The sequence below is a fragment of the Hyposmocoma kahamanoa genome, unplaced genomic scaffold (assembly GCF_003589595.1).
Source record: "Hyposmocoma kahamanoa isolate Upper Pololo Valley unplaced genomic scaffold, ASM358959v1 66, whole genome shotgun sequence".
In the NCBI taxonomy this organism is placed as follows: domain Eukaryota; kingdom Metazoa; phylum Arthropoda; class Insecta; order Lepidoptera; family Cosmopterigidae; genus Hyposmocoma; species Hyposmocoma kahamanoa.
In genome coordinates this window covers 20,509,652-20,533,408 of record NW_020653854.1, presented here as the reverse complement: position 1 = coordinate 20,533,408, position 23,757 = coordinate 20,509,652, and the positions used below count along the sequence as shown (strand labels likewise).

At 36.3% G+C, this 23,757-nt stretch overlaps 1 protein-coding gene across 1 annotated transcript in view; it reads right to left on the bottom strand.

Moving 5' to 3' along the window:
• Nucleotides 1-23,757, bottom strand: part of LOC113232049 (angiotensin-converting enzyme-like) — a 178,257-nt gene that overhangs the window by 69,878 nt on the left and 84,622 nt on the right. The window contains exons 10-24 of the mRNA XM_026466673.1: nucleotides 23,230-23,370; nucleotides 22,740-22,915; nucleotides 21,608-21,669; nucleotides 15,209-15,430; nucleotides 14,742-14,997; nucleotides 13,691-13,834; nucleotides 12,365-12,556; nucleotides 12,036-12,133; nucleotides 11,774-11,946; nucleotides 11,400-11,652; nucleotides 9,864-10,078; nucleotides 9,369-9,509; nucleotides 8,965-9,140; nucleotides 7,355-7,424; nucleotides 3,879-3,939 (exon numbers count right to left, since the gene is read on the bottom strand). Of these exons, the coding sequence (XP_026322458.1) occupies nucleotides 3,879-3,939; nucleotides 7,355-7,424; nucleotides 8,965-9,140; nucleotides 9,369-9,509; nucleotides 9,864-10,078; nucleotides 11,400-11,652; nucleotides 11,774-11,946; nucleotides 12,036-12,133; nucleotides 12,365-12,556; nucleotides 13,691-13,834; nucleotides 14,742-14,997; nucleotides 15,209-15,430; nucleotides 21,608-21,669; nucleotides 22,740-22,915; nucleotides 23,230-23,370 (2,380 nt within the window). The remainder of the gene's footprint in view (nucleotides 1-3,878; nucleotides 3,940-7,354; nucleotides 7,425-8,964; nucleotides 9,141-9,368; nucleotides 9,510-9,863; nucleotides 10,079-11,399; nucleotides 11,653-11,773; nucleotides 11,947-12,035; nucleotides 12,134-12,364; nucleotides 12,557-13,690; nucleotides 13,835-14,741; nucleotides 14,998-15,208; nucleotides 15,431-21,607; nucleotides 21,670-22,739; nucleotides 22,916-23,229; nucleotides 23,371-23,757) is intronic.

Here is a 23,757-nt window from a genome sequence, read left to right as displayed (position 1 = left end):
TGGACCCCCATTAATGTCACACACCCTCGCTCCCGCCCCACTTTATTCGCTGACACCGACCTCTTCTAGGTTGGAGTGGACTCCTGGGGATCGATATAGACCAGCATGGGAATCATCGATCTAGAGTCATGTTATTATTACTGTTAATGTTATCATTTCGTATCTACGAGTATCTGTAAGCTGTGGTTACCATTTTCCGTCACGTGGTTCGGCTGATTGTGTGCCAAAAGTAATTCATAGCCATTACTAATGCCATACAGTATTTACATACGTCAACAGTACATCAGGCTATACACTTTTGTTCGAATATCGCCCCCAGTAGGTACTTAATGTGCTGCTGTCTGTACTATCACAAAAGCTGAATAATCTATAACACCTAGAAGCCATTAGTGAAGACAGCGCTATAAGATTAATAACATGACTCAAGACCTTGTCACAAGAACAACTGGACCGGAAAATACAGACCACACTGTCATAAAAAACATAACAAAAAATATATAGTTTTTCGGACCACAAATACGAATAACGTACACTAATCTGTCAAGTTTATTGTATGTTTTTTTGGTAATACAAAATGCCATAGGGTTACTTCGTCATTTATTTTTTTTTTTTAATGCTATTTGTGTATACTTTGATCTATACGTATTTCTTGCACAACTGTAAAGTTTTTTGGAATTTTTAGTTAAAAGTCATAATCCGTATGATTGTTCTGTATAAGGATATGCATAGTGCACTGAATGAAATGAATGAATTCATATATAAAATTTGTAAATTATAAAATAAATTATTATAATTTGTTATTATTATTTAATTAAAACTTTTTAATAAAAAAACCGGCCTCAAAAGTTTGTTTATCCGCTTTTGCTGGATTCGTTACATTTATTTATTAAGTTGTACTGAAATCAGTTAAAAAAAATTGGGTGACATCTAATAAATCGGTTTCATCCCCCAAATTTGCCACCCTTAAAGGTGGAATATTTTCTTTAAATTTGAATGATACCCTCTTATCAACAAAAATAATCATCGAAATCGGTGAACAAAATATCGGAAAAATCGCCTATGTGTGTGTATGTTACACACGCAAAAAAACAGTTGAGAACCTCCTCCTTTTTTGAAATCGGTTAAAACTATTATTTTTTACAAATATTAAAATAAAATACCATTTTGTTGTACAGAACAACAAAAATATTTTATACTTATTTGGTTTTTCTAATAAAAAAAGTTTATTTTGCAGTTTTTTGCATCATTTGTTTACCTACGTGTAAACAATCAATCAAAATTAACTCTGCATTAAATTTAAAACCACAAATAAATACACTAAATAAATCTCAATGTAAGTAATAGCTGTTAGTAAATCAATAAACTACAGTAACTAAATTTGGTTCCAGCTAAAATTTTCAACGTCTATTGCGGTACGGTCGAAATCTCGAAGTTTGTTACTTATAATCAATCGTCTTTATTTGTAACAATAAATAAGTCCGTTGTTACCAATAATAAAAAAATCCCAAGTTCTTCTTAATAATTAGATACTATTGGTTGCTTGAATGGAAGTCATTTAAAACTAGCAAATGAGTTACTTGCTATTTTTCAGCTCAAGCAAAAAGTGCGGCGTTCACAATTAAATCTATAAATAGTAAATCAACTGAGCTACACATCCGTCACTACACATTATTCGTGTGACTCATCTACAACGTTGAAGATTTTATCATTTAATTTAATTACTAAGCAAGTGATTGATAGCCTTAGTTACCACCACAGCACAATTCAGTCTATTCGAGTCATATGTACTTTAGTTTATAAAGAAAACATCACGATGTGAAGCAATCTTGGAGAACGTACCTAAACCTTAGAAGTCATTTTTTATGATACTAGGCGACCAGACGAACAAGTCGTGTACTTGGTAGTAAGCGACACGTCTGTCCATTTAAATCGCAAAGATCTGAGAGGTACTGCCACTAGGCCCGAAGCTCTGAGACATAAGTTGATAAACGTATCAGCACATGGAACGCCATGTGCTTTTAATTTCACGTCACATCACTCGAGCCTTCTCTAAGGCCCGGCGCCCACTGTCGGGACGGCTCGGTAGAGGATTTTTAGGTGACGTAAGATAATATACCTTAAAGTTATGGCATTGTAGTGGAAAATATAATGGTAATGGCCGTAGCTACAAAACAAAGCTGCGTCATGGTTAAGGATATGGAACGGGCTACCTCCGGAATGCCTCGGCAGCCTTTGGGATGCTTCGGCAGGCTTCAGGACGCTGAGTTGACTATACGGGTATGCGGGGCGGACGGAGGCAGCGATCTGGGGCCTACCACAACCTCTTAAAACATTAATACTTTAAGCTTACATTGACTTTTCGTACCATAACGCGCTTAAGGTAAGCTTATTGTAATGATGTTTTATTGGCTCAGTTCGTACTATGACGCGACTTTAACATTAAAGTAATATTGCTCTTATGTCAAATTTAGCAATCTTAAAATAGTTACACGGATTCAATGGAAACAATATTATTTTCAGTTTTATTATCTTAATATTGAGTTAAATGAGTAAAAGTTAAGTTGAACTTATTTATTTACATATATCTTCAGTGTTTTGTTTATTTTTTATTCAATAGCACATAGGAATTAATTTCTCGTTAAATAAAAATACGCGACGTTTATTTCCTAAAATTATGACAGCGCCATCTATACGCTCCTTGGCGAAACTAACAGTTGACACTAGACTATAGTTCCGAATTCACAACGTGACTATCAAGACTCAGCTTGTTTTATTAATTTTTCTTCATGAAAATGCAGAATAATTAATTTTAATAGATTTTATTATTATTACTTTTCTTTTTTTAACAGTCAAAATTTACTGAATGTAAATAACATTAAGTACTTAAACATTACACTACGATAACACGATTCGGAACATCAAAAAAGAAAGAGATGGCATTATATAGTTCACATAGCGTTATCTCTTTCCTATTTTTAGTAAGGAATAGACAATATTGGGAAATCATTCGTTCTTTCAATCACTTTTGCATAGAGGTGGGCGTTTCAACTAAAAGCACTTAAAAAGTCTGCGTTTTTAAAATAAACGCATAAACAAGCTTTTCATTTTAAGCGTAAGCGTTGGTCTATGCGCTTAAAATTTTTCTAAACGGCTTTTTAAGCGTGTGAAAAGCGCTTTTACAAGCACGCTTTTAATAATACATTACTTGGTTGAATTCGCTCTGGACCTTTTGGAGGGAAAAGTGTCGTTTTTAATATTACTTTCAATTATTTTGTGAAATCTAGTTTAAAGCGGAATAGGACAGTGCTATTGTGCCTTAATCGAAGATTAAAACGCGAAATTATAAGAATCTCGAACCAAAAGTCCCGTATCGGCCCATTTTAAGGAATCCCGAGTCAATCCAAGCACGCCGCCTCAAATTGCCTATCCTCTTTGTGGTGGCCATGTTTACAGGAACATAATTAAACGAAGACATGGCTCAAAGGACTTGTATCCAAGCCAAAATTATTAATAAAAAAAAATTCTTGGTTGACAGTTTCGTCATGGTACGAATATGAGTAATATTATAATAAGCTTACTTTATGCTTACATTGAAATAAGATTGTTTTTGGAAAAAATATGGTAGGTGCAGAGAGGCCAGATGTTAGCACGATGTCAGAATGCTTAAGCATTCTTAATCGCGGCATAATTGTCGTCAGTGCGCGTTTGCATGTAGGGATGCCGAAGAATCCCCTGCCGAGCCTTCCCGCCAGTATATAATATAGTCGCAAATACCTGTAATTTCACCAGCACTATTACCCTTTAAAACCGGAACACAGTAATGCTGACATTAGGTACGACTTGGCGGCAGAAAAAGGTAAGGTGGTTGTTATACTTACCTGGATAAACTCTTTCACAAGGAGTTCTACTGCTATGAAATCCTCGATGCGCGTTGGGTCACTGTGGTGAAAGATTTAACATTGTAATGATTTTTATTTTGATGTTTGTTTTTTTTTAATAAATAGCTTAAAAATTAATTTCATAACAGTATAACTAGCATAATTTTACGTTCTTCTTCTCGTATCGATGGCATACACTATGCCTGCTACCGTGGTGAAAGGTTGTGGTAATAATTGTAAGGTACTGGCCGTTTGTTATTCAGGGTGCACCAGACGTACAGGAAACTTGGCTACTCTAGCATCAAATACAGACTGCTACTTAAATACAATAATTACCTACTATTATCAGACATTGTGAAGAGAATGTATTAGATGGTCAATTAAATTAACTTGAAGAATCTTTCATCATGATTCCGTACTGTAAATTCCACAATTTTTTGCATAATTATATCTCATGGCGTCATCTCATCTCCATACACCGTAGGCTCAAGAACAGATGCAGTTTTATGCACCTGCACACGATCAGACTCTACAACGCAATCTTTGTCGGGAATGGAACGCTCTTACCAAGTGGTATCCAGTTGACTAAGTACTTCACTGGATACAAACTTATAAGATCAACGTGAAAGCCTTCACTTACCATCAAATGACATAGTGATGGAATACTTGTACAAAACATATTTTAAAAAGGTAGTAGACACTTGATCAGCCTGAGTAAAACCAGGCCGTTCTAGTTCATGTTGGGACCTACTGTATAAATGACACTCCTAACATGTAGGAAGAGCTTATCAACGACATAGATGATTCGTTTAGACTGACAGGTTATTGATCTGATAAAAGCCTTTGAAATGACTGAAGAGGAAAAAGAATATATCTCCATAAATTTAAAAGATTACCTTAAATTATTAAGTCTCTAGATCAAACGTGTAGTAAGGAGTAGAAAAAATAATATCAGCATTCATAATTACATCTCCATTGTCAAATGGCACAAAGAACGTGTCTTATGAAGTAATGACATACGTAATGACACCGTTGTGTCTAGCGTTGACGACCTTTCTGAGGGTGGTCGTGTTTCCGTGATTCGGCAAGATAATTATGGAATTACCTACCTAAACTTTGTTATTAATTTTTTACTTTGTAATATTCATACAATTTTCGCATGTGTACATAGATACATGTACACTTGCGAAAATTGTATAGCTGCACACCCTTAATTTTTTTTTATTATACCAAGTGAGACGGGTCGAACAACTCGTTCGCTTGGTGGTAAGCGACACGTCTTTTCGCCTATCCATAACAGCAAACATTTTAGGGGCACTGTAACTGCGCCCGTTCCTTTGTGATCAAGTTATCAAATTCTCAACTCAGCATATTCTCAGTTCACTACATTCTCATCTTACTAGTTCTTAGCTCACCACATCGTCACCCAGAGACAGTTGGCAAGTCCCATGTGCCTGTAATTTCACCAGTACCCTTACCCTTCCAAACCAGCACGCAATAGTGCCCACATTACTGCTTGGCAGCAGAAACAGGTAAGGTGGTAGCAAAAAAGAAAGAAAGAACTATAAAGAAATCACAAAAGAAAAGTAATAGTGGGATTAGGTTGCTTTTGTTATGAGACAAATAATAATTTATGATATTATTACACAACCAACAACTGGCTTTCGCGATTGGTATACATTGGAAATGAAAGTATTTTTTCGTAAATAAATTGCATATTAGTATTTGTTTTTCCAAACAAACCAATGCTTCGGGCCCTTTACAGGGTCCATGGTCATTGCTGGTGTTGGCGGGATGCTTGGGTGTTAAGTAGAGGAAGAAAGGGGAAGAAATTGAAAATTCTTTGGGATCGTACAAAACGTATTTTACCCAGGATTTTTACATGACAATTGACGAGCAAAAACAAACGTCAAAAGAAATACTAAATTAAAAAAAAACTATATAAACTACCTATATCAAAAAATATGTGCTCGCGCACAATGTATCAGAGACTGATTCTAAAAAAACTTACTTAATTTTTTAAATATTCCAAAATACTTTTTTTACCTTCCCTGTCAATGAGTTATTCGTTATTTTATTCATGAAAAAATGTTCTCACACGTTGGTTTCTGTCAAAAAATTTTTTTGAGAAATTTGTTATTCACAAACTTAGCAAAATTCAAAATAGGAACGTTGCGCCCTCTTGATGAAGAATTAGGTTGAATATAAAATAAAACCGAGGGAAAATTTAAATATAGTCTGAGCTGTGTGAGGATGTTTCGTTTCACTAGTGGAAATCAAATGCATGAAGCTTTCTGGCATCACTTCAATTAACAATAAAAGTATCATAATTTTTCTTACAAAACACTTAAGCTTACCTCTTGCGGTTTTAAAAGTAAACCGTTTAACTTTTGTCACGTATTTTCCATCCATGATCGGTCAGGGCTGTGTTACGCCAGCCATTGAGCCACTTCCTGCCATTGAAGTGTTTTAGGTGTCTGGACTATTACGACAATATCAATAACAATTCTAGACTGAGTAACCTGACTTTTTTATTACTGTAAAATAAACGAATGCTTGACCACAATTTCCAACTTGGTAGAGACAATGTGGTTGACGATGTTACGATTATCTAGCAAATACCTATTCAATCTTGCCTTGAATAGCCCTAAATTCTAATTATAAGTAGCTCAATATCCGTAATAACACGAATTTTTGTATTGTAAAGTCCTGTTTTACAATTATTATCCGCATCACTGGTGTAGTAAGGCCACATCTACAATTATGACATCTTATTACGTCATCATCATCTGACATGAAAGACATAAATATAATACGAACTACATGAAACAAATTATGTATATGTGAAATTTTATAACTCTTCTAGATAGGAGATAAAACTAAGATAAGTATAAAAAATTATCTATTAATTATCGTTCGCAGAATGTTCAAACGTCTCTTGAAAAGTTGTTTTTAGATATGGCCTTATTACCTACAACTAGGGTGCAAATACGCGATATCGGATCAAAAAAAAAAAAAGTTTAATTTCCAATAAGAATTATGAATTAAATTGTTCTATGATATTGGCATGATCATCTCATAGAATTAATAGAAAAATGTATTAAGAAAATTATAAAACTGGATAATTTAGCCTAAGACAACATATTCATTGAAAAAAACAGGTCAAGCGCAAGTAAACTAGCATACAGGTGGATGCTTAAATTATGTGCCACATCATGAAAATAAACAATTTGCTATTTTGTCAAACGTAATAATTTTAATTATGTCTTTTTAATTTATACTGAAGCCAATATGTTGTTCAAAAATAAATATACACAAAGAAAATCAAATAGTACAATTAAAAACTTTGAATCCTGTTTCTGAAATATGTCCATATATGAATACCTGATATATGTCCAAATCCTAAATAAAAGTTTCTATAAATCTCATTGTTTTCTTTGATGGTTGTTGGATTTATAAAAGCTTTTGCTCAGAGCCCAAGTTTCTTTAGTTTCTTAATGAACTCTGAGCCCTCCATTTCCGCACGTTGCTCTGAAGAACAATACTCTGTAAAACCAAAGAATTCCGCTTTATGAAAAACTTCTTTTTTAATTCTCGCAGTTTCAATATTGTATAAATATTGATTTGTTAAGAGTTTATATTAGTCAGTCTTAAGATTATAACACTTGGCGCTTTTGCGCATGCATCCGATTCGTACTTATTCCAAATCCGAGACAACTTCCTACTTCGGATGCTACTCGAACCCATTCGGATGTCGCTTGTGCACTAAGTCCTATTCGAGTCCAAGAAAATACGAATATCGTTTAGAGATAAAGTGATCTCTGTGACATTTCGGACCGTCATTTCTCGGATTCCGATGAAGAGAATCTGATGTAGAGCGCAAACACTCCAGTCATATTAGTCATGTAGTTCCCACGTGATCGTTAAGTAGCTTTGCAGAAGTTTGCAGGTTTCCTCACAATGTTTTTCTTTACCGAAAAGCTCATGGTAAATTTCCATGGTCGAGTGGCTTGCACACCAGGTTTCATAGTGTCAACATCTCCGGGGTCAATGTTTTTTTTTATGATACCGAGTGACGGAGCGATCGAATCGTGGGCCTGGTTGTCAGCGTAAGTCCATAACAGTTGCAGTGCCACTCGGAGCTTTAAATCGCAAAGATCTGAGAGGCACTGGCATCATCACCCTGAGATATAAGTTGACGTCCGTGCCTGTAATTTCACCAGCAGCATTACCCTTTAAAACCGAAACGCATTAATGCTTACATTACTGCTTAGTGGCAGAAATAGGTAAGGTGGCAGTACTTCCCTGGACGAACTCATTCACAATTATCTCTACTGCTACTAATAATATTGTTTCAGGTCTAGGTGTTCGTGGAACCGTCGTTGTCGTGTTTCAGATTGCCATAACACAAGTGCTTTAGTTACTTACTTTGGGATCGGAGCAACGTATGTGAAGTTCTCTAATATTTATGTGTTTATTTAATTTAATTAAGTTGTATTTTAATAAAGTAATTAATAAAAATTCAAGTAAGTTAACTTGCTACTTCTCGAACCGAGTTAAGGTTAAGTTGTGCAAAAAAGCTGTATTTGTGTTGAATTATTTTTTCATGCAAAAAACTGCAATGTATGGAAAAAAAACATAAAATCAACGCCTTAATATACTTCTACTTACAATTATATGGACGACGGGTCTAATACAAAAACCACGAAAAAAATGTCCCAAGTCAACCTATTTAAACGTAGTGTACATGTAAATGAATATGAAAAACTAAATCGTTGAATTTAAATTGTAATGTCATCGCAGTACTGTCTAATTTTGCTTGCTTCGCTGTCAGTCGAACAAACGAAGACTAAAGCGTGAATGACGCTCTGTATACGATTTTAACGCCCTATAAGTTCGGACACTTTTTAGCGCGGACCCGACGTCCATATAATTGTAAGTTAATGCTTAATATATAAATTACTAATTTTCTGTTATTTATCCTTTAGCCTTAATCACAAATTAATGCTTTTCAGATTATCAACTTGAAATAGGAGTGTATCTAACGGTGTATACTTCTATTGCTTATAGTAGGTGCTAAACTTACCAACTTTACTAGATTCCCAACCAATAAATTCTCCAGTACGCTCATTTTCAGCTTTAAGCCAATCGTGTAAAGGTTTAAAGTATTCCAGCAAGCCTTTAGCGTTCATTTTACGTTCGCCTGTTAGAACTGCCATTGCGTCTGGCCACGGCTTGGATGAACCCATTTGTAACATTTTACTGAAACAACATTGCGTTTGTTTTAATATTCATGAAGTAATCAATAATAAACATGATTTCTTAATCTTTCACTTAAATATTTTTTCTACAGGCGTTGTTCGAAAATGGAATTTATGCTTTATTTGGAAATACTACCTATTGTGTGCTAAAAATATGGTGTGTAGCGATTCACCTCCTTTATAATGGCACCTTACTTCGAGCCTAAAACTAATACAATAAATAACTCACCCTAAAGCATTTCCAGCAGCCGTGCTCTTATAAATATCGCAGTCAGATAGCAGCGTGTTAGGATCACCTGGGACGTACTGCCCAGCCAATTCGCAAAGTGACTTATGAAACTGGAACTGAATTACGAATGACACGTAATACCTGAAATTAATCGCGACGTTTAAAATACAAACATTATCAATATCGACCCACTTTTCAAAAGGTACAGGAGCAGTGGCCCCGGTCGGACACAAATCGTACTGTGGTATAATAAAGCCATATGTAACCATATGTCAAAAGCGTTTTATCATATTATAAAAGTCATAACAATAACACGAAGTACAGGAAATAAATAACGCGCATGTGAAATTTCATTACCCTATAAAAAAGTTATAGACTAATTTTTCTAAATTTTCATGTGGCCTTATTACACCAGGGGTGCGAAATTCATTATTTAGGTTTGTGATTTCGATAAAAAGAAGCAAAGATGGTTTGCGAAAACCTGGTAACACTTACCTCATGTACTCAACATCAGCAGCAACATGATATTTAGCTGCAGGGTCAAAGTCGTCTTCTGATCTAGGTGCTGGGGGTTCAATACCCTGTATAGATTCACGTAGTTGCCAGAAATGACAGTTGTAATCATCAGGTATTGTAGTACCACGGAAGATGCCGTATCGATACAAATCCAGCACATATGCGAATGGAAGAAAGACGATCTTTTCTAGACCCTGAAAAACAACAATCATGAGGTAACTCAAACAAGCGCTAAAAAGCTTATAAAAATTAAAAAGAAATTCATTCAATCACATCAGAAAATGTTGACGAAACTACGGGACTTGTCAACTTATGTCTTGAAGTGACGAGCGCAGTAGCAATGTCCTTCAGGTCTTTGCGATTTAAATCTCTGAGTGACACTGCAACTGTTATGGGTTGGCGTGTCGCTTACCATCAGGAGCTCGACTTGGGGATTATGGTCATTATGGGAGAGAAAACTCGTGATCAGCAGTAAATATCCAGACGTAACTTTTTTGACTTGGAAATATTCATTTTATTATTGAATGTAATTATGATTTTACAACCATGATATTCATATATTTTTTAATACAGTTGCTCAAAACGTGGTATTTTGCGCACTACAAATCGTGCGGAAAGTTGGATTTCTCGCACTAGTGCTTTTTACTTTCCAGTTTTTTTTTTAATTTAATGTTGTTTTAAGTCTTAAACATAGAACTAAAGAAGTTGTATATTTATTTAATATTTATGTGCTTTGTGACGTACATAAGTCATTCGTCATTAAAACTTATATTTATTTACAAATACTATATAATGAACGTATCGAGTGGAGGTCCACAGTCTCTGCCTACCCCTGAATAGGTGACAGGCGAGATTTTTATGTATATATTTATTTGTTCTATGTATTACAGATAAATTGTATCTCACTACCGTGCACGGGTTCCTAAAGAAGTTTAAACAAAAGTACCAGGACTTCATAATAAGAAAAGTGGTTACAGACCGATATTACAGAAAATAAACAAAAACAGCACGTTAGAACTAGATTTCCATAGACTTTTAACTAATGGTTGCAGTGGTTGTATTTCATTATTTTAATTTACTAGCAGAAAATGAGTTTTGTTTAAATACTGTTTTATTTTACTTTCAATGTAGTTTTTTCGCAAATGTATTAAAAAACGTCGTTTGATACACGTGCGGATTTGTCATTTTCACTTGTCTCGCGTCTTGACCCTCGTCTCTGGCTCGGGCCAAGAAGCCTCGAGACTCGTGAATAATGACTAACTTTCCGCACTTATATCAAAAATTACTTTTTTGTGTAATAACTCCACTAGTATGTTTATAATACAAAAATCGAACATAGGTAAAGAAAAATAAAATTCCTTCGACCTGACGGGACTCGAACCTGCGACTGTGCTAAATCAGGCCCACCGTTCTACCAACTGAGCTACAGATGGAGTGAGCAGATCTTACGAAATTCTCAATGTGTTTGTTATAGATCTTTGTACAGCACAAAGAGCCTAACTAATAGGTACTTACCATTTTATATAATTGATTAATATTTGACTCCATATCATCAGGTCCGTCTTCCAATAGTCCTATGACTCTTAAGTGCTTAGGAGTGGAAACGGACAAAGAGATGACGTCACCTACAGCCTCGTGGAAACCGGGATTAGCTCCACCTCGATAGATGACTGGCAAATCCTTGTATTGCAAGTAGTACTGGATGTGGCCCATTTCGTGATGGGTTGTTTTGAAAAAGGCGCTAGTTATGGTGGTACATTGTTTGATCCTGGAAAAAGAACATTATTTGTTAACACATCGCCTGTGAAGCCATTTTTTATTTTATTTCTATCTCAATATTATAAGCTGCGAATTGTAACATATAAACCATTTTATTATTATTTATGAACCTGAAATCTTCGCTGTCATAAAAGTCCCAGGCAGAAGCATGACAAACCAACTCTCTTCCATCATCAGGTTTTTCGAGAATTGAATTTTCCCAGAACGAGTCTGGTACTCCTTGCAAATTGAGAGACTTGAAGAAGTCGTCTGCAGTTTCAAAGAATTTTAGGACTGTGTAGTTCTGATGAATAAAAAAGAAAAGTTAAATGTTTATTAACAACATTACCAGAGTAAGTACGTATCATATACATAGAGCTCAAAAAATCTTACTTGTTCTATTAAAGCAGTTGTGACATTAACGTCAGGTTTGTCAGGAAACGGTTTAGTAAATCTTTCAACTCCGCTCCAGGTTTGTGCCCAAATGTTGCCTTAAAGTAATAAAAATAAAAACCAGAATGACTATTTTCTCACCTTTCTATACCAGTATACATACTGTCTTATATAATAGCTTATATAATAAAAGTGCCATAAATGGCTATACCATAAAATAAGCATATATATATATATATATATAAATAAGTATGTATATAATACGGGAAAGTCCTTTACCCGATCATGAACAAAAAATGAAATTTCTCAAATTTCATTTTCCTGCTTACTTAATAAATGTGCTGGAATAGGTCCTTTAGCTGAGACCACTTCTTCTCCATATTTCAGTCTCAGATGACGTCTCACGTATGCATGAATCTGTTGGTACAAGGGTTTGATCTGATTCCATAGCAACGCAAATTGCTGCTCACTATCTGGGACCTCGTAGTAACTTAACCACCATTCCGCTACTGTGTCATAGCCTGAAACATTTCGTCTTTTAATGTGGAGATTATACGATGTGATATATGACGTTATTCGTCTTACAGCTGCCTGAAAATCGTTTAGAAGTTATTATTACTTCATAATGACGGCATTAACTTTTTCATCCTAAAGATATTAGTATATTCTAAGAATACATGGAATGGTATTGTTATCACAGCCTATACCAGATTTCACAACTCTCCAGATGTCGTAGTTTAAAACGTGGTTTAAATATATTATTTGAACGTTGTATACAGGACATTCCACGGCAGTGGGACACGAGGGGATAATACTGTAAATATTGTAAACAAGAGAGAAGAGAGAAGTATTTTGCTATATGGAGACATAGTTTTATTTTTAAAAGTAAATAATACTTACTCATGGACTTCTAAAAAGATGTTTGCCTCATCAGGGAATACAATCAACTAAATGTGAAAAAGCAGTATTTTTATAATAATAATAACGCACTAGGAAAACCCTGTGTCGCGGGCGCCATGTACACATACATAAACAACCACAAATTACACCCAAACTCACGAGAGAAATAAATTTAGGCAATACAAATATTTCTCCCGGCCCGGGAATCGAACCTGGCAACCCGGCCATGGTAACTGTTCGGCCACGGAGGCAGTTAAAACGCCTCAATTCCGTTTATATTTTATCCATATTGTCAAATTTCTTCTTGTATGATAAATTACCCCCAAATATGTACCGATCCAATTAGGAAAACATTAAGTAAGAGATTCGGCTATTCTTCGACTACAATGAGCCGGAGCCTCATCTTGAAGTATGAATATTAACAGTAAAAGTATCATAATTCATTTTCATAAATTTAAATGTAAAATTTTCTTGGTGTTCCTTTAATTAAACATAGTATGTCACTCAAAAGAAATTAATTCTTACAATTCACCCGTTCTATCGGTATCTATCTATTATGATAATAAAAAAAGGTGTTTTTTCACATTTGCCCGTTCGATTCCCAGATGCAGCAAGGAACTTTTTAAAAGTTTTGTAATGCGGTATTGATTACTTTTAAAAATGAAATTATCTCCATGATGCAAAATATCCTGTACCATATTAAAACTAGTTTCCTTCAGTGTCGCATAGACATAAGACGCTCTGAGTATTATTACCATTCAATTTTGCAGCTTCGTTACACATTTGCACATATTCCATGAAGTCCCTCCTTGATGGTGCACCTGACGCCTTGTACCATTCCAACCATACATGTTTTAGCTCTTCGGAGTCCTCACTGTGTGCAAATATGTCCGTAACATCTGAAATTAATAATATTACTGAGACTGGAACATTATGCTTTGTAAAAAGATCTTTTTAAGTTATGCACTAATATTACACTTTAACCACTTCTCGACTTCAAGTCAAATATAAATAAATAATGTTTAGTGTTGCAATGAATAGTGTATTCGGTATCGGGCCGAATACTGAATAGCAACGCAAGTATAAAAATTGTCACACAAACCGCATTACTGCCGTCTGCTAACTAAAAGGAGACTAAGTAACAAAATATTTTTTGAGATATCATAAAAGACCATAAGCCAGTTTTAGAATATTGAAATTGTTTAATGATATTTCAGCTATGCATCGTTAGAGTAAGTTCCGATAAATATAACACGTTAACTAACTTTAACCATTTTTAAAAGAGTATTTTATGCTCTATGTTTTGCTATTTAAAACGAATGTTTGACCATTTGTAACTTAGCCGCTTTTTAGTTAGTGGACGGCAGATTATAGACGTCTGATTCGCCCGCTGTCACTAAACTGTGTCAATAGCGTGAATTCTTGTACTAGTTCACATTTGATTTTTTATCTTTTTTGATCTCTTAGAAAAATAACGTAATTATGTAACTTTTCGTTTGATCTTTTAGATAAATACGCGAAAACTTGCGTTTTCTGGCACAGTTACATAATATTTATTGCTTTTTTCTTATTTCATCTTGTTTTTAAGTATTCGGTGTTCGATCAAATAGCAAACAATAAACCGAATGGGTCGAATACCGAATAGTAACTGAATATTCATTGCATCTCTAATAATAATACTGTTTGATACATTTGTTTCTTTAGGTTCATAGATAATATTTCTCATAACATTACAGTTTTATGAAATTAATAATAGTGTGAATTTTAAACAATGTGATATTTCTGTAGGATTAAATAACTTTTTACCTGGTTCCACGTGCAGATCACATTTGGTTCTATTCTTGTAGTCACAAATGGTGGCTTTAGCGTATGTTGATTTCATGTTATTGATAGCCTGAATCAATCTCTGGTTTAAGTCCTCAGGTAACGCTGAAGTACCAAGAATGGAATATTTTTTGAACATCCTCTTCAAGTCTTCATCCTCGAACTCATGCCAAATGTAAGTCATTGTTTCTTTCCAATATTCTTTCTCTTCTTCTGCTATTTCTAATGACACTTGCATCTGGAATTTGTAAACATGACTGACTCGCATAAGAAATTTAGCTTTTACAACACTATTTTATTATTAATGCCAGTTTTCTATAAGATACATGTTATTTTAACTATACGTAAATATTATTGTTTGTTTGGTTATTGTAAAATCCCGAATATCGGTGAAGTTATATACAACAATTCTTTGTCAATATATCTACTTGGATAAATTGAGCACTTACTAATACATCCTCGTTATGTTTTGTAAGATTAGAATCATAATTCCACCTAGCCAAAGCCATCTTGTTTCTTATCTTGGAAGTCAGCTCGTCCAATTTTCTCATGTACTCTCTTCCGGAGGATTCTTCAGCTGCTCTTTCTTGAGCCCATTCTTGGGCAGCTACTATAAAGACAGAAGCTATTGCCCCTACGAGGGCAAGCTCCCCTACGATTTTGAAGATCATCTGTTTGGATAAATTAGTGAAGAACATTTTAATGCCTTTTTATATACTGTTCACGTATAAACAAAGACACACGAATACTTAAGTCAATTGAATACAAAAAGTTAAATGTAAAAACTACTAGAAACTTAAAATCACAGAAATGTTATTAAAGAATGATATATCAAAGTCATGATCAGAATTTATGAGATATGTACGTTATGTGGTAGATATTAAATAAGTTGTTGCAATAGCATACATCTTATCTCGGTTAGTAATAGCGGCTAAAGAAGATGCTTACAAACATGACCCTCTTAGCAGTTGTAGTACAATATCCACAAGGCATGTTTTTATGGAGAATACTTCTAAAAAAAACAAATCTCTACGTTCAAGTCGAGATCACTCGACAAACTGAAAACAATCTGAGCGTTCATGTAAATTCATTTATCATGTAAATGAATAAGTACAAGTGTAAGTTTGACACGCCGTTGAATTCTGAAAAGCTGTATCGCCAAACGAAATTGCGAAACGCCATAGGAAGGACATTGTCGGTCATACTCTTATAGAAAAAATATGTTATACATAGGTACATATGAGTAGTAGTAAATAAATATTTTGCCTGAACAATAAGTTGGAATTTTGCAGGAGCGGGTGTACTTAACTTGTTTTTCTGGTCTGCCTGTCTTCACTAAATTTTTGATAACTTATCAATATCAGTGTAGCTATGTTGTAGTAAATGTAGCGTGATCGGGAGAGGGCCAATCCCGCTTGGTGGCGGCGTACCTTCGCGGCTGCGGGCGATCGGAGCAGGGGCTTCGTTCGCCAGTAAGTTAGGCAGCCGCGATGAGGACGACGACGGGGCGGTGTGGCCCGCTTCGTCGTGAGGAGAGGAGGGGGAGGACGTAGCTCCTCCTAGGTGCTGGGGGGTTCCGGTGCGCAAAGTCGATCCCGGATCCCTCCCACTAGAGCACCCGAGAAGGCCACTGTGGGGTTTTAGCCGGTAGAAGTTTGGCATAGCCTCCCGCTGCCCCCGCGGCGGAGAGATATCCTAGGAGGATTTCCCCACGCAAAAAAAGTCGGTCTCAAGTTCGATCCCCGGCCGGGTCAATGTAGATACTAAATTTTCTATGTTGTCTCGCGTCTGGGTGTTTATGATGCCGTAGTTGTTGTTTCCGATTTCCATAACACAAGTGCTTAAGTTACTTAATTTGGAATCAGAGCAACTTATGTGATGTTGTCTAATATTTAAATTTTTACTACAGAATTATTTATATATATAAAGGACTTATGAATTATTACATCATCTTTCTCTTTGCATGACCTTAATATTATGTCTTTATTTGATACCAAACTAAAAAATAATAATTCTTACCGTAGGTGCTTTTCTTCCACTTTTAGATCGATGACTACTTGAACAAAGAGTTAACAGGAGATATTTATTTATGACATCTTGCAGATAACCATTATCTTTTGAAGTGTTAGATCATGGAAGAAGAAAAAAAGAGTGGGAATGGTATCAAACGACATTAGTATCAAAACCGGTGTCGCCCCACGCATACATTTAAAAACGTAATCTTACATTAGTACTAAGATAACACAATTTTTAACCGACTTTAAAAAAGGAGGAGGTTCTCAATTCGAGATTTTTTTGTATGTTACGCGATAACTCCGGCTTTGTGAACCGATTCTGATGATTCTTTTTTTGTTGGAAAGAAGGTACCTCAGTTTTGGTCCCATTTAAATTTGAATAAAATATTCCACCTCTAATAGTGTCAAACTAGGGGATGAATCTGGTTTCGCGCACTTTCCGATAACCAATTTCAATAAACTTGGCAAATAGTTGTAATTCCACGAACTTTTAAGGGTCGGTTCTTTTGGTACTCTGTAGGTACTGAGATTAAAATTGGATATAAATTATCAAATGAAATCAAAAGTTGACAATCTACAGATAGGGATGTGACCACGTCTAATTGACATCGACATTATGTTTCATAACTAGTGGAATGTTGAAGTAGGCATTGCTATAATTGTTACAATTAGGGTTAACCAGGAGGAATATGGAAGTGGCATATAGAGAATTATTTTTTGAGAACTAGCTTATCTGATTTTTACACGCACACATTTGTTACCAAAAACGCACAAGGTTTTACTACACGCAAGTACTAACACACAAACCAAAGTATTTGTTTGGTGTGTGTGTTAGATAAAAGATACAAGTTTCGAAACTTCTGTATATCTTCGGCATCTATTCGTGTGATAAAGATAAAAATTATCTATTATCGTGCAGATATCGAAAGTTTTTAAAGTTATAAAATAATATATCTGATGTTGATTTTAATACAATAAAGAACATAAGCACTAAGGACGTACAAGTTACTAGTTATATGTAGTTTGATAAGTTTTCTTAGATTTTAAGACGCGTCGCAACAAAGTTTGGAGAAAAAGAGCTATGTACTTAACGAGTGTTTTATTTCCACAACCTGGGGCCTTACCAAGAACTCTTATTACGATTCAGTTTAGGACCTAAAATGAATGGTTATGAGACAGCGCTACATGAAGTGCATATCACCATCTGGCTTTTTTATCATTACGAACCTATACTGAACTGTAATAAGAGTTCATGGTAAGGCCCCTGATGGTTTATATTCCTTTAAAACTACAAATAACTCGCATGAAAACATATGCCGAGTTAAAGGTTAAATAGGTGACGAAAAATATTCTTTGATTTTAAATAATGAACCATGAAAACTAGAATGAAAAATAAATATAGTACACTAGACTTAGTGTACTATATTTTTTTATTATCATTATTACTAGTAAATTATCCTCAAAACCAAATCCAATGTAGATATATTTTTGTAGGTAAATTTGAATGAATTAAATCTCCATCCATTTGGGTGGACCTATCTTATTCAGTTAATGGTTACAGTGAAAGGCTTTTGTCCCTTTTTGCGAACTTGACCATTTTTTTTAAATATAAATAATTTTGATTTTTTTTATATCCTAAATAATATATTCTTGCTAATGCTGACCCCGTTTCCAAATTTAATTTATATTTAGTAGCAGTAGAGCTCATTGTGAAAGCGTTCGTCCCCTTACCTATTTCTGCCACCAAGTAGTAATGTGAGCATTACCGCCTTCCGGTTTTGAAAGGTAAGTGTTGCTGGTAAAATTATAGGCACATGAGACTTGTCAACCTATATCTCAGATTGATGGGCGTAGTCGCAGTGCCCCTCAGATCTTTGCTTTGTAAAGTTGTACCGAGTGACACTGCATCTGTTGCGGACAGGCGTGTCGCTTATCATCAGGCGCAGGACTTGTTCGTCCCTTCACTTGGTATCAATAAAAAAAGTGTCCCCATTTTAAAGAAAAAAAGCAAAAACCTTGTCAGTGATTGAAACGCTACCCACGAAAAGTCAAGAAACAAAAAAAAAATTAAGTTAACTGTTCCCTAAAGGACTACTCCTGTTTTGCGTCTTTGCTTTAAATACGAGCGTATCGTTTCTGTAGCAATGTTGAATTATAATACACTATTACTATTGTATAATGAGACAAACATATAACTCCATGCAATCGTTGCGGCGCCGGCCATTTATTATGGAATTGAAGCGGTCGCTCGTCTCTCGGTAATTAAAAATTCACATCAAATAATAAATGTGTTTATTGTTGTGTTTGTGGTCGCTTGAACTAGAGTGTCTAACATTCAGAATTATCAGCATTTCATTTCTCTTTCGTAATCATACTCCATAATCAAGATACCAATCCGCGATGCTAGTATAAAAATATCAATACATAAGTACCTACTGCATTAAACAAAGGTTATCAAAAAAAAAAAGCACGTGAATATCGTGATGAACACTTAATTTTTTCAAATTATGTAAACATAAGTAACAACCTGCCTGTAGGTACAATTAAAAAAACAATGTAACAACTCTACGCTCCGAGAAATATAGGCATTTACACGCCAAATAGGCGGGAGATCCTCAAGGAGGAGAACAACACGCCAAACAGGCGGGAGATCCTCAAGGAGGAGAACATCGGGCGATTCATTTAGTTCCTCAAGATTCCGTCCTGTTTGCAACACTCTTTCTGCTCCAAATCAATGATATGATAACTCCAGGTACCTATGTATATGCTGATGACACCACAGTTGTAGATAAGTACTTGACCAATGCAAGGTTCAGTGGAGAGAAAATCAAATCTTGTCGAGAGTCTATGGTTAGCCATTTGGATTTGACACTCAAGGCAGTCTCCGATTGGGGTGATGCCAATCTTGCCAAATTTAATGCTACCAAAACGCAGGCGTATCTATTCTTCACAAAACGGAGTCCCTTTGAGCTGACTCCGACTTTTCGTGATGTATCCTTACCTATAGCCGACCGTCTCCAGCTACTTGGAATGGACCTGTCGTGCAATCTGAACTTTGGCAGATACATTGAATCCATCCAGTCGTGTATGGAGTTCTGCTGCCACCTTCAGGATGGCTCTGCTACATACTAACTGTAGCCAGTTGGTATGTAGCATGAATTCAATTGACAAGCATACCAAGAGGCTTATAGGTGACTCGGAGTTATTACAGGCGAAGCTGCAGAGCCTTGAACACCGCCATAAAGTTGCCTGCTTATCGCTATTTTACAGGATATATCACGGAAAGAGTGCGATGGAATTATACGATTTAATTTTGCCTTCCCCTTTCCACCATCGGCGGACTAGGCGTAGGCTTTGATTCCACCCCTATGTTGTGGATATTCCAAAGATTCGCACGAAGCGTTCCGCTTCCACATTTATATGGCGAACGCCTATGGGGTTGGAATTCCCTGCCTGCAGACTTGTTCCATGGACGTTATAACTTAGACCTTTTCAAGGCGAGAGTGAATAGGCATTATTTAGGTGTGCATGCTTTATCATCGATCTCGTTGTCACTTTCCATCAGGTGAGATGGAGGTCTAATGCATACATATGAATAAAAAAAAGAGTTGCCCTATTTGCTCTTATTGCATTATGCGATTAAGTCTGGGATTGCAGAACGAGTATGAGTTACAGAACTGAACATCAGTTCGACCTTGTACTATAATAAAAAATCAGGCATTTGACGTTCCCGCCAAAATCTGTATAACGCTTTACTCAAACAATGCAAAGATGTAAAAGAAAGAACAAAAAAAGAACAAAATTTTCCGTTCTCGCAATTACGGACAACTGATGCTCAGTAGTTGGCTAGCATATTTCTCGTTTTCTACATTTATAAGTTTAGACAGAAAATAATCTTTTTTAATCTTCTGCCCTAGATCGGTAAAGAGTTGCGTAGTCCACCAGTAGGGCTAGCACAATAGGGTGCGACTTGCGCAAGAGCGACATAGTTAGCGTGATTTCTTTGCGAGAATAGAAATCACGCTATAATATATCTCGCGCTTTATGTCGATCTTACTCAAGTCGCGCCTTAGGCTGCCTTTCCACCAGATGTGCGAGGTTGCGAGGCGGTGCGAGGATGTGTAGCGGGGCTGTGAAACGGTGTAATGTTTTCTACCAAAGCCGTACGAGGTAGCTAGGCGGTGACAGGATGTTCAGCGGTGCGGTGCGAGGATAGGTTACAGACTCTTTTCAACTCTGCGTGGGCGAGGTACGGTGTGGTGGGACGAGCGGTGGCGACGTGTCAGTGTCAGTTAGTGTCATACTTTGAGTAGCTCTAGTTTCCAATACCGTTTGGCACATATACCTCGCCCGCATTCCTCGCACACATCTCTCGCATTTTTTGTATGTATAAATACCTCCGCTAACCGTTTTCCACCGGAGCTGCGTTAAGCGAGGCTAGGAAATTGAAGTAATCTATTTGACTAAAGATGGATTTTTTCCTCTCACACCGCCTCGCTACTTCGCACATCTTTGGAGGAAAGGCAGCCTTATCGTGCTCTACAGTACATTAATGTTTTCGTGCTCTTATCAATAGGAGAATTTAGTACAGGCATGACCCCATTTTGTGTTCTTTTTTGAAAACAATACAAATATATCCGACCTAGTGTGTAATTAATTACGTTTCACCACATCTAAACTATAATCAATATGTAATGAATACTTTACCTTAGATTAGAAAATAAAACGCAGTCAGAAATATTATCTTAGAAAACTTTATTACGAATACTGACGCTCGCCTACGACAAATTAAACTAAGTTAGTAAGTACACGTCACGTCTGTTTCTCGGCCACTGGCGGCTCTGTCTGAGTTTCCTTAGCATTTACGGCGGCTAATTGTTCTGATGTACAATATTCTGGAAAGAAAAAATAATCACACTGAGTAGTCTGCTTACAACTCTTATGACTAACCTGTATGGAATATCCTTATGTACCAAAGACACAAAGAAAAATTACCTACGTGGGTCAAAGACTAAATATTATTGGCAACCCTACTTTGTCAACCTGCACACTGTACAATATTTTTGTCAATATTTCATGTTAAAAACTGACTCGGTAACGTGTAAAGGAGCTTGATCCGTGTGCGAATATCGTAAAATTATTTTTTACATTATCAGGGTTGGTACGCATCGATAGGTTTAATCCATAGATCTGGACATGTCTCCTACATTTTAATAAATTCTATCAAGTAATATTTTTCCATGGGAGTAGCGAAACTTATCAAGGAGCAGAGGAAGCATACGAGGTTTAAGTATATTTTAGTAGCAGTAGAGCTCCTTGTGAAAGAGTTCGTCCAAGGAACTACCACAGCCACCTCGCCCGAAGGGTAAGGGTGCTAGTGAAATTACAGGCACATGGGACTTGTCAACTTCTGTCTTAGGGTAACGGGCACAGTGGTAGCACCCCTAAGATCTTTGCGATTAAAAGTTCTGAGTGGCACTGCAACTGTTATGGATAAGCAAGTCGCTTACCACCAGGCGCACCACTAAGAACGATGCCACACGGGCGTTGCATCGTCGCAACGCTGTGATTTTCACGTACTAAGTTGCTTGCGATGGCGCGCCGTTTCAACGCACCGTGTGACATATCATTCTGATGTACATGTAGTACAAAACGCAGCGTCACACGCAACGTTAGTCGCAACGCCGACGCTATATATCGTGTGGCATTGCTCTTATTCATCCCGTCGCTTGTTATTAGAAAAAAAAAACAAGTAACTTAAACCACATATAACCTATCGTCTCCAAACAGTTAACTTGTACAAACTAAAACTGTCAAAAGACAAGTCACTTTCAACCCGATTAATCTTAAAACTAAACCAAATCGTCCTTCATTCGTCAAGCTCGTCGTACCCGTAGGTTCTTATGACAGCAACGGGAGTACAGGCTTTTCAAAACTATTTCATGTACAAAACAATCTAACTTACGCATTTTACTAGGTTCCCAACCAATGTACTCTCCAGTGCGTAGATTCTCCTGCTTCAACCAGTCATGTAGAGGTTTAAAGTATTCCAAGAGTGCATCAGCCTTCATGTGCCGTTGGCCAGTAAGGACTTCCATCGCGTCCGGCCATGGTTTAGAAGAACCCATTTTCAGCATGTTACTAGAAAAAAAACCCTCGTTTAAATGACTGCGTACTGTTCCTTTTATATCATATTAATTTCTGCGCGGCGACTTACGAAGGACTTGCTTAGGATACAAATTATTTTTCTCCCAAATCACACCGCGATCCGTAACTTTATCCATCCAAACTTACTCATATTTTGGTTGAGGAATGAATTGATGAAACTTTTGCCTTTTTAGTGTTCTTTCCCATTGCGAAACGAATTTTTTCGAGCACTCTATGCTAAGAAATGTATGCTCTCCCAGTTTTCTTTCCAAAATAATAATAATACTATTATTATAAATTGTACTTACGAAAGGGCGTTTCCAGCTGCAACGCTCTGGTAAATATCGCAATCCACAAGTTTCTTAGTAGGATCCGCAGGATCATACTCTCCTGCAGCTTGGCAAAGAGCGCGGTGGAATTGGAACTGAATGACGAAAGACACGTAGTATCTGAAATAATACAAACGCAGAGTTTGTAAAATAGTTGTAATAGAGTTTTCTAGTTTTCACATAAGATATTATTTAGAGATTGTCGATGTTCTCCGTAATTAGTAATTAGAGTAGCAGTATAGCTTCTTCTGAGATTTTATTCCGGGAAATATCTATTTTTGCCAACAAGCAGTAACGCGAGCATTACTGCGTTTCTGTTTTGAAAGGTAAGGGTGCTGGTAAAATTACAGGTACATAGGTCAACTCAGCCTCAGGGTGACAGGCGAAGAGGCACTCTGAGTGGCACTGCAACTGCTATGGACAGACGTGTCGCTTACCAATAGAAGTACGACTTGTTCGTCCCGTCACAAGGTATCATTGAAAAAAATTTTCCAAGCCTAATGCCAT